This window comes from Cnephaeus nilssonii (genome assembly GCF_951640355.1).
Source record: "Cnephaeus nilssonii genome assembly, chromosome: 11".
NCBI lineage: Eukaryota > Metazoa > Chordata > Mammalia > Chiroptera > Vespertilionidae > Cnephaeus > Cnephaeus nilssonii.
In genome coordinates, this window is record NC_137082.1 from 42,397,743 (window position 1) to 42,408,876 (window position 11,134).

Below are 11,134 nucleotides of genomic sequence, written 5' to 3' on the forward strand. Positions count from 1 at the left end.
TTTCCTTGGGATCATACACTGAGTGGCTAGATTATTATGATCCCTGAACGCATAATAATATAATAATCTGGCCACTCAGTGTGTGTGTGTGTGTGTGTGTGTGTGTGTGTGTAATATATATATATTTGCCGACCACGGATCTAATATATATATTAGAGGCCCGGTGCACGAATTCGTGCATGGGTGGGGTCCGGCCAGCCTGGCCAGGGGGAGGGGACATGGGCGGTTGGCCGGCCTGCCTGCTGGTCGAGCTCCTGGTCGAGGGGACAATTTGCATATTAGCCTTTTATTATATAGGATATACACTGAGTGGCCAGATTATTATGTGTTCAGAGATCATAATAATCAGTGTATATGCAAGTCGGATTACTATGTCAAAGGGTAGGGACAATTTTGTGACACACTAGGAGATGGCTCTCCAGAAAAAGTTAAGTGGTTCATAGTGCCCCAAGCAATCCATCCGTGTACCTGCTTCTCCATGTGGGTGATTTATCACCTGAATTTTTGTTAGTTTTAGAAAAGCTCTAAACTAGGGCTTCAGTCATTCATGGAGAAACTGATGGTGTGTGCCCTATCCATGCCACATTTTAAAAGATGTATTCTTCTCTTTTGTTAAATTTAAGGGCATTGGGCCCTAGCCGGTTTGGCTCAATGGATAGAGCGTCAGCCTGTAGACTGAAGGGTCCCAGGTTCAATTCCAGTCAAGGGCACGTACCTAGGTTGCAGGCTCCCTGCCCTGGTTGGGGGCATGCAGGAGGCAACCAATCGATGCGTCTCTCTCACACATTGATTTGAGAGAGACACATTTGGGTTAACCCTTCAAGGTCCCATGGCTAGTAAGTGGCATGGGTGTGAGCTGAACCTAGGATTTACATACTATGCTATTTTGCCTCCCTAATGAAGCATATCTAGCAATTCTTCCTTATAATCACCCTGTGTATTACACAGGATAAACTGGTGTTTCTTTCTGTCTCTTCCCCTCCCTTCCTCTCTTTATAAAAATCAATGGAAAAAATAACCTCGGGTGAAGATTAAAAAAAAATTTAAGGACATTGGAGAAAACATTAGGATGAAGAGAGGGGAACACAATTGCCCTGGGCCTGATTCCTCCCTCAAGGAGACGTGAATTCGCTGTCCATATTTTGGTGTTTATCCTTCCGATCTTTTTCTGCACAGATTCTTATGCATGAAAGGATTCTGCACATACACTTTAGTATCTTCCTTATAATGGTTTTATGACACAAGCGTTTCCCTAGATTATTTTATTTTTTAAGTAAATATTCCTCTCGCCCCCCTCAGCCACAGTTGCCCCATGCCAGCCTCTCTCAAAGGCAGGCCTCGCCTTTGCCAAGGTTGCAAGTCTTTCCTGTCCACAGATTCTGCGGCGAAGGAAACTGAAGAGCACTCTTGTCAATGTCCCCTCTTCTCTGCAGAAGTAAACATGTCCTTGTCCTCCTCGGGGCCGCGCTGTTCTTGGCATCTTTCACTGCCACTGCTTTGCTCACACTGGCTCATGACCTCCCCGTGGCAGCTCCGTCAGAAGCAAGGTAACCGTTCCCAGCCTGCCCGGCTCTGCGCCTTGCCTGGCCTGGGCACGGCCAGGACCTCCCAGGGAGGACTGGGGGACGAATGCCAGGCTGTTTGCACTGTGCCGGGCGGCGTGTGGAAAAACCGGGTGGGGCATGTTCAGCCCGGATGGGAACGTTGATGGCACTTTTGTTTCCAAGCTTCTGAACCTTTCAACTTGCCCAGGGGTCCTCTGGCCTCTGAAGTGCTTCTCGGAGGAAAGGAGCGCCCCCACGTGGCTGACTTGTGTTTCTCCTCCAGTGGCCAACTGCTGCTGGGGGGACTCTGTTGTTGGAGAGTCTGAAACTTGAGGAAGTTGGGGTTACCCCTTCAAGGTCACATGGCTAGTACGTGGCATAGGTGTGAGCTGAACCTGGGACCTTATGCACGAGGCTACATTGCTTCCCTAACGAAGTGTGTCTTTATGACCACCCTGTGTATTACACAGGATAAACTGGCGCAATTACCTGCTGATCTGTTCTCAGTGCAGCAGTCAGTGATGCAAATGAAAATCAGATCCTGTCAGTCATCTACTCAAGTTCCCCCAATCACCATCCATTGCTCTCAAAGCAGAATCCCTGTCTGACCTCACCCGTCACTCCCCTATTTGCCGACGCTGGAGCAGCCACTGACCTCCTTACATCCACACGCCAACCATGCTCCCTCCTCAGGGCCTTTGCACTTGCTGCTCCCTGACACTGGAATGCTTTTCCTTTAGCGTCTAGATCTTGGCAGGGCTTGCTCCTTCACGTCCAGCAGGTGTTTGTGTAAATGTCACCTTCTCAGAGCAGCGCTCGCTGGCCACCTGATGTAAAATAGCCCAGAACCATCCCTGTCACATAAGTGCTCCATATGAATTTGTGAGGGGGATGAATGACTACCCCGTAGGCCTTTAAATTTTTCCCCCCTTTATTGATTTTTAGAGAGAGAGGAAGGGAGAAGGATAGAAAGAGAGAAACATCTATGAGACAGAAACATCATCGATCAGCTGCCTCCTGTATGACCCCTACTGGGGAATAAGCCTGCAACTTGGGCATGTACCCTGACCGGGAATTGAACCCGTGATCTCTCGGTTCCTGGGTCAACACTCAACTGCTGAGCCACACTGACCAGAACACCCCAGGTCTTTTAACCAGGGGAGCATCATGCCCTTCCGTCATGTCACTGTCCTCTGTGGGCGTGGCCAGGTGACAGAGTGGTTCTCAGCTCTGAATGCACATGAGAGTCCCCTGGGGCCTTTTAATTCCCACTGATGCTCCCAGAAAGGGCCACCTCGGACCAGTGGAATCACTGGGGTGTGGCCCAGGCAATCGAATTCTGTACGAACTCCCAGGGAGGGATTCACTTCTTTCAGAAGAGGTTCGCTTCTGAGAACCATGTTTTTTTTTGAGTCATACTGACATACCAGCCACCAGAAACAACTATTGAAAATGAAGGCCACTGTCATATTTCCTTGGGATCCAGGGAAGAGGGGCCCAAGGCAATGTGGAATCTTAGCAAGCCAGCTGTGGCCCACAGCAGGATCATGAGGTCCCTGTGTGGGTTGTTACTTAGGAAATGAACAAAGGTACCCCAGATTTCACTTTGGGTTGGCTGATGGACTCAGTGGGCATCTGAGAGACTCCCTTTATTAGGTCCAGATCAAACTTAGCCTTTTGTCTTATTTCCTTTGTTATTCAGTGAAAACGCGACTGTGCTGTATTTTTTGGAGTACTACACGAAGCCCTATTGCCGATTCGGGCCATTCCTTGTGGGCGTCTTTCTGAGCATTTTCATGCACCAAAACCACCCGGCAAACATTCTCAAAACCAAGGTGAGCTTCTTTTTCTCAGTTAACTTTCCTTTAAACATGACCTGAGAGGCGTTGCAAGTGACAAAAACAGCACAGGTCCTGTGTCCCCTGGACTCAGGTCCCCCCACTATAGTCCATCGTCACAACCAAGAAACTGACATGGGTACACGCACGGGCCTTCGACCCCTGGCGTCCTGTGCACTCACTTACGTGTGGGTGACAGGGCTGTGCAGTTGTAGCACGTGTGTAAGTTTGTGTGACCACCACCACAGTCAAGGCACAGGACTCCTCTGTCACCACAAAGATCCGCCTTGTGCCACCTCTCCATGGCCACCCCCCTCCCCTACCCCGCCCCAACCCTAACCCTCACAACCACTAATCTGAACCTTCCATTTAGTCAAATGTGGGTGCTGATTGAAGTTTATAAATAGACACCTAACGTGACAGTAATAGTACAAAAAGAGGAAGTTCGCGCAGAGAAGTCAACGCGCAGTGGCCCCAACGGGCTGTGAGCGGCGTCGTTCCCTGCCCTGTAGGTGCAGGCCCTGCTCGGCTGGATTTGCTCCCTGTCCACGCTGTTCGCCGTGGTCGCTGTGGCGTACGCCGTGGACGACACCTCTGCCACCCCTTCAGTGGCCGCTGCTGTCTACCAGGCCGTGCACCGGAGCCTGTGGGCGGCGGCCGTGGGCTGGGTCGTGCTCGCATGTCACGAAGGCTATGGAGGTACGATGTTCGTGTGCTCACACTGGCCCTTTCAAGGTGACAAGTGTGAAAACAGTGTGCCCAGAAGGGCTTTGGTTTGCTGGTGAATGAGTCTGAAACCGCCACTCGTCTGTGTCCTTGGGGAAAACCCCACATGTTCTGTTTGAGATTTTACACCGGCTTATGTACAAATGCAGGCTCTGGGAGGAAAATGTGCAGCCTCTCCAATGAAGCTGGTGTAGAAGTTGGACGAGAGCAGGCAGGGTCATGAGAAAAGCAACCCCGGTGCAGGGCACATGAGTTCCGGGGGCACCCACCCGGGCCTCGGTTTACTCATCTGGGAGAAGAGACGGAACAGCCACGGAGGTCCCCGGCCCTTCGATGACCCGGGAGACTATTCCTGCTGAGCCAGGCCTCACCTCACAGGAAATCAAGCAAAAAGGGGGCTTAAGTGGAAAGAAAGGATTTGTCCAGATTAGAAGTGTCTGTGCAAGCCACCGATGTTCCTTCCCTTTCTCTCTACTTGGCACACGGTGGGAACTGGGTGCTGAGGTGTCAGCAAATGACAAGACTAGTAGGTGAATGTGGGGGGGGGTGGGTTACATAAATATTTAGAAAATGTGTGTCCACGTGATGACCTTTGGAAAAGTATATCTAGAAAAAAAACGTTTGAAGAAGAGTTTAATTCAGACGCTCAGAACGAGAAGGGATCTCGATGGCTCGAGCCACCTTTTCCATCGTCTTCAGTCATTGCCAAAGCTGACCGTGCTGGTCCTGCTCCGTTCAAGGCCTGATTCTGTTGAGTCGCCCATGTTACGCCTTCAGTTAAAACCTTCCAGCGGTGCCCCGTCACCGACAGCAGTGGCCCTCAATCTAGAATGGTAGATGGACCCATCCTAAAGGAATAAGAATCCTTTGGGCTCTGACCAGTTTGGCTCAGTGGATACAGCGTCGGCCTGCGGACTGAGGGGTCCCAGGTTCGATTCCAGTCAAGGGCATGTACCTTGGTTGCGGGCACATCCCCAGTGCGGGGTGGGCGGGAGGCAGCTGATCGATGTTTCTCTCTCATCGATGTTTCTAACTGTCTATCCCTCTCCCTTCCTCTCTGTAAAAAATCAATTAAAAAAAAAAAAGAATCCTTTGGGACCCAAGTTATGGAATATCTGTCCTGAAAGGGACCCTGAAGTTGATCAAATGCAAGCTGCTCAGTAGTGGACGAAGACTCGGAGGCTGGCATGTCCCCTGCCTGGTCCCAAGGCCCCGCAGCTCGTGCGGCTGCACCCGGAACCAGCCCCTTGTTACACACGCGGATGCTCTGTGCTCAGGGGTCCAATCCACAGTAAGGAAGTGAACTGACTGTGAACTCAATATTAGCATTTCTTATATTTCCATCTTCCTATAAGAGGAAGTTGGGTGGTTTGTTTTGGGGGTGCATCCTCTTAAAAATGATAATGAATGAAGACCTTCTTAGAAGGAGTCCACAGACTTAGGTGCAGCACCCGAGGGAGCGGCGATGACTCTCCATGCCTGTCCCCTGCAGGTCCGATAAACCAGCTGCTCTCCTGCGGCATGTGGAGCTTCCTGGCCAGCATCAGTTACGCCTGCTACTTGGTGCATCCGATCGTCATCATCCTCTACAACGGCCTCCAGGAGACGCTCATTCACTACACGGACACCAACATGGTGAGTCTTCGCTCCCAGCTCTGCAGCATCGTGGCTGTTCTCTCCGGGGCAGCAAAGCCAACCCTCTCGGCTTTGTTAGGAGCCTGCTGTTGTGGCTGGGAGCCTATTGTTCTTTGTTTTGTTTGAGGGAGGGCTTCTGCACAGGATAATATCTTTGCTTTATTTAATTTTTTAATGTTCAGGGCTGTTTGTCTAGAGATCCATTTCGCACAGCCGGGATGGTACCCTTTAAGATCCAAACACAAGAGGACACTTAGAGTGTGAGTGTGCCCACTGTGCCCCTCTTTCTCTCCAGCTCTACCTTTTCTCTGGACACTGTTTGCTGACCTTCCTCGCTGGGCTGGCCCTGACGCTCTTCATTGAGAAACCGTGTCAGGAACTGAAGCGGTGCCTTCTGGGATCGATGCCTGAAGGGCCAGGAACGGCCTAGTAAAACCCCACACACTGGAAGGCCCTTTTTTGGTGGTGAAGGACAAAAGCAGGGGCGGCCTCGTTTATGTAACAAATGCGTGAGTTTCCGAAAAGGGGTGTGAAGCTGATTTTGTGGATATTTATAGTATAAAGTTCCCAGTATTTAATCTATAAAAGAGTTCTAAGTATTTAGTATATAAAAGAGTTCTATGGTAATCTGTTTAGTAGCATAATAATTACCCTTTGATGTGTTTTTTAGCAAAAAAAAAAAAATTCTGGATATTTACAGTCTCATCCTATATTTATTTTCTATATTAGTGACCACAGAAAAACATCAAATATAGTGAATAGGATGTAATTTGGGTTAAAATGCTAACTTTATTAAAGTCACACTGTATCTTTCCTCATCGTAGTAGTTTCTGTGTTAGTCTCATACCTTTGTAGACTCATAACTTTTTCTTGGACCCTCAGGATGGTGTGACTCACTAGCGAGCACAATTCATGGGTATGTTGTTACAAGTCTTCCAAACGTTATCTTTTCTATAACATGGTCTCTGTGACGGGTTAACTTGTATCTCCCCCCAAAAGATGTGAAATTCTAATCCCCCTAGTATAATAGGATGTGGCCTTATTTGGAGATAAGGTCTTTACATCGGTGATCAAATTAAACGAGGCCATGGGTGGGGCTGGCCCTAATCCAATGTGACTTCTGAAAAGGGACATCTGGCCCCAGAGATAGAAACACGCAGAGGGGAGACGGGGTAAAGGGAGAAGATGGCCATCTACAAGCCAAGGAACCCCCAGGTGGCCGCCAAACCAGCTAGATGAATGACTCCAGGAAGGCTTCTGCCCGGAGCCCTCCAGGAGAGCGTGGGCCTGCGACCCCCTGGCTTAGGACTTCCAGCCTTCCAGAATAGTGAGGCGATACCTTGCTGTTGTTTGAAACGACTCCTAGCGAACTGACATCCTCCTCCAACAAAAACTCCCAACGGAGCCCTGGCTGGTTTGGCTCAGTGGTTAGTGTGTTGGCCTGTGGACTGAAGGGTCCAGGGTTCGATTCCAGTCACGGGCACATGCCCGGGTTGCAGGTTTGGTCCCCAGTTGGGGGCGTGCGGGAGGCAGCCAATCCATGGTTCTCTCTCATCATTGATGTTTCTATCTCTCTCTCCCTCTCCCTTCCTCTCTGAAATCAATAAAAATATATTTTTTAATAAAAACCTCCCAAAGGAGAGGGAGGGGCCCCTAGCAAGCGGCTTCTGCCTCCACCCCGTCAGTTTCCAGCAATGAGACCTAGAGACGGGGAGAGACTTGTGAGGCCAGAGGGAGAGCCTGGAGGTCCAGGTTTCCTCCTGAGTGTGTAATTTCACGTTAACCACCCTACCTACATGTCTAAGGATGCTTATGACAACACTCTTTGTGTCCTTAATAATCGAAAAATTTAATAAAAATCATAAGGCTACAGGGAGCTTATTAACTCATATTGCTTGCTGCGACCCCCGCCCCCCACCCCCGTATATTCTCTGCCCTCAAGTGGCTATTCAAGGAGGACCACTGAGGGACGAGGGGTTGCAAACCTCAAATCCTTGGACAGAGCGATGGACAGCTAGCCATGTCCTTTCCCAGCCAGCCTCGGGGAACAAGCCACATCTCCCCGAGGCCTGGTCTCTTCTGCGGGCAGAATTGGATCTGAAGGAGGAGACAAGCCGCACCCTGGCGCGTTCAGTCCGTACGCACCAAGGTGGGTTTGGGGGAAACTCCGAAGTTTATCGAGTTCCTTGGGAGCCCCCTGGTGGCTGATTCGACGCATGAACACTCTGAGTTAATTAGGCCTCAGAGGAGATAGTGAATAGTGAGGACGGGAGGCATTTACCGGAGAACATGGCAATCCAGAAGGTCCCCAGCGGGAAGCGACTTGCCTGCCAACCTTGCTGGGCACGCAAACTGCCAAGTGCTTCCAGTTATGAGGCTAGAAACCCGGGGCCCTTGGAAAAGCTTCGCAATTACTAACACAGCCTTTGGGAGTCCTTTTTTATAAGGAAAAAAACACACACACAAAAAAAACCCTCCGCACTATTGAAATTTCATAAAACAAAGTTGGGATAGAGAAGTTCAATTCTGTTCTAATTTTGTTTCAAAACATTATTCAACACAGAAGTTGAGGATTTATAGCCTGTGTGGACCTTACTAACTTGGATTCTAAAACAAACTAAAAAAGCATGTAACATTTATGAGACAGGGGGACATTTGAACACTGCCTGGTGTTTGATGATATTAAAGACTTATTCATTTTTAATGTGATAATGGTATTGTGGTTGTTTTTGTTGTTGTTGTTTTTTAAAGAAAAGCCCTTATCTGTTAGATGCATACTGAAGTATTTATGGACAAAATGATATAAAAATCTGGTATTTACCTCAAAATAACATTGGCAGGAAGTGGGACAGAGGAAACAAGTTTGGTGATGTAGTTATAATTTGTTAATGGCACCTCATTATGCTATTTTCTCCATTTTTGTATGTGCTTGAAGTTTGTCTAATAGTAAAGTCAAACAAAGGCAGCAGGATAGTATAGAGTAAAGCATCACTTGATGGGTACCTCCTCTAATTCTTCCTAAATCTTGAAATCCACGTCCCATCTCCACTACCAGCCTGTGGGTACAAATAGGTCCCATCAACAGTACGGGATCCCTCCTGCACCCAGATGGGAAGGAACTCCACCTCCTTCAATTCCTCCCAGTGGTTCGGAGGAGTCCAGGGAAGCCTCACTTGTCTGGTGGACCTGGGCTCTGCCATTTCCTTTAGCGTGGAGCTGGCTCTCCTCACCCACACCTGCTCCGCCATCAGGGCTGCTGAGCGCTGCTGGCAGGGGCCAGTGTCTCCTGCCCACGTCAACGTCCCCACGCCATTCTCCCAAGCACACCGCCTTCTTCTGTGACTTTTCCAGGCAGGATGTGGGCTGGGCTGGCTTGGTGCTCTGGCCACAGTGTCCACTCAGAGCACAAATGGTCTCCACAAATGCCACAGCAGAGAGGTCCCCTCTGGCCACACTTATGACACCGGTGCTTTCTCATTCAGGCTCAGGGTGCTCGTCACGGTCTTACAGAAACTGCTCTGGCAGGTTTTCCATCTAACATCGGCCTGTCTTTCTCGGATTCACTAAGAGATGGAGGATGGGCCTTGACTGAGAGAGAAAAGGGAAAACGAAACTTTTCTCTATATACAATGAGCATCCAATGGGTGCAGAGAGAGGGTAGCCTGTGAAGAACCCAGATGTAGAGTTCTTTGTTAGAAAATATGCAAAGAGAAGCAAGGAGGAAGAAAGGGAAGGTGTGTCAGCTTAGGCACGTGAAATGAGGGATGGAAAAAGGTTTCTCTTCTATGTATTATGTTTTAATCGGAATCAGAATTGGAACGGGCAGGGACTTTAAGGAAATCTAATCAATGACATTTTTTGGTGTTATTTTGCTGATTTTTAAAATGTTATTTATAAATTACAGTTTTCACTCAATATCACTTTGTATTTGCTTCAATGCCATCATTTTACAGTGAGGCAGCTGAGGCTCTAAAAGGTCGGTACGTACCCAAGTTCACACACCAGCCATCATGGAGCCAGGACCAGACCCTGTTCTTCCTGCTCAGCAAAACGGGCAGGATGGAGGCGCAAAATAAAATACACGTACTACACACATACGTGTATAGGTATATGTATGCATATATACATTCATGCATAAATACATATTCATATGCATAAACCCATTCTCTTTCTTACTTCCCAAATTTTCTCTTTAACAAAGTATAGAAAAATCAATATTATTTATCTTGATCATTTCTCTTACCTCTTCTGTGCACAGAACATTGATAAAGCAACAGCCATGAAAGCAATGGTTGTGCCCAGCCAGCTTGGTTCAATGGTTGAGCATCGACCTATGAACTAGAGGTCAGGGTTCAATTCCCAGTCAAGGCACATGCCCAGATTGTGGGCTCCATCCCCAGTAGGGGCTGTGCAGGAGGCAGCCAATCAGTGATTCTGATCATTGATGTTTCTATCTCTCTCTCCCTCTCCCTTCCTCTCTAAAATCAATAAAATATATATATTTAAAAAGCAATGGTTGTAGCCCTAACCGGTTTGGCTCAGTGGATAGAGCGTCAGCCTGTGGACTTGGGGGTCCTGGGTTCGATTCCGGTCAGGGGAATGTACCTTGGTTGCGGGATGTTTCTCGCTTATCGATGTTTCTAACTCTCTGTCCCTCTCCCTTCCTCTCTGTAAAAAATCAATAAAATATATATTTTTTAAAAAGCAATGGTTGTAATCCTTTGGAAACATCTAAGTGTGGCAAACCTGCAGCACCTTTCCCCCTTTGGTGGGAGCAGTCAGTTCCTGGGCTCTGTTCCCTTTGATTTGAAGAAATAGATGTGCAGACTCCAGAACACGTTAGTGGCCTGTATTCAGGCGACCACAAGAGGGCAGCACTTAGAGATCAGTGCAGGGCCCCAATGCCTTGTTGAAACTCACCTGAAGCTTGGAAAACTGTGGACTTGTTGAACTGTGAATTACAAGAGCCAAAGAGTATTCATGGTTTCCTCTTAAATGGCCAGACTACTGGGAAATTTCAAATGTCATGAGGACCAGAATAGGTTTCCACTTAATCCTTTGGGAAATATAACTATGATTTCTAATCTAATATATGTTCTTTTCAATGGAAACCAACTTACATCTTTGCAGTAATTTCCACATCCTTCCTTCTGAGGAACTTGAAATGAACCTTATGTTCCATTCATTTTTCAGCTGTTAAGATGAGGACTGCCTGTCCGACTTGCCCTCAAAGTTCTTGCATCAGATAAATGCCACCCCCCACCCAAGCTGAAGGCAGTGCTGGACCTCATCTCTGTGACTGAGGTCTCTTTGGGGGGTGCTGGTATTCTGGGTCAGAGGTTGGCTAGGAGAACCACTCAGCAACAGGCTGCTCTGGGGGTCCCAGGACTT

At 48.3% G+C, this 11,134-nt stretch overlaps 1 protein-coding gene across 1 annotated transcript in view; it reads left to right on the forward strand.

The window, feature by feature from the left end:
* LOC307107495 (O-acyltransferase like protein-like) overlaps positions 1 to 6,173 on the forward strand; it is a gene marked incomplete at both ends in the record, with an annotated part of 45,651 nt that extends 39,478 nt beyond the window's left edge. The window contains 5 exons of the mRNA XM_079784730.1: positions 1,434 to 1,547; positions 3,247 to 3,379; positions 3,895 to 4,081; positions 5,601 to 5,743; positions 6,039 to 6,173. Coding sequence (XP_079640856.1) covers positions 1,434 to 1,547; positions 3,247 to 3,379; positions 3,895 to 4,081; positions 5,601 to 5,743; positions 6,039 to 6,173 — 712 coding nt within the window. The remainder of the gene's footprint in view (positions 1 to 1,433; positions 1,548 to 3,246; positions 3,380 to 3,894; positions 4,082 to 5,600; positions 5,744 to 6,038) is intronic.
* Positions 6,174 to 11,134: the final 4,961 nt, after the last annotated feature.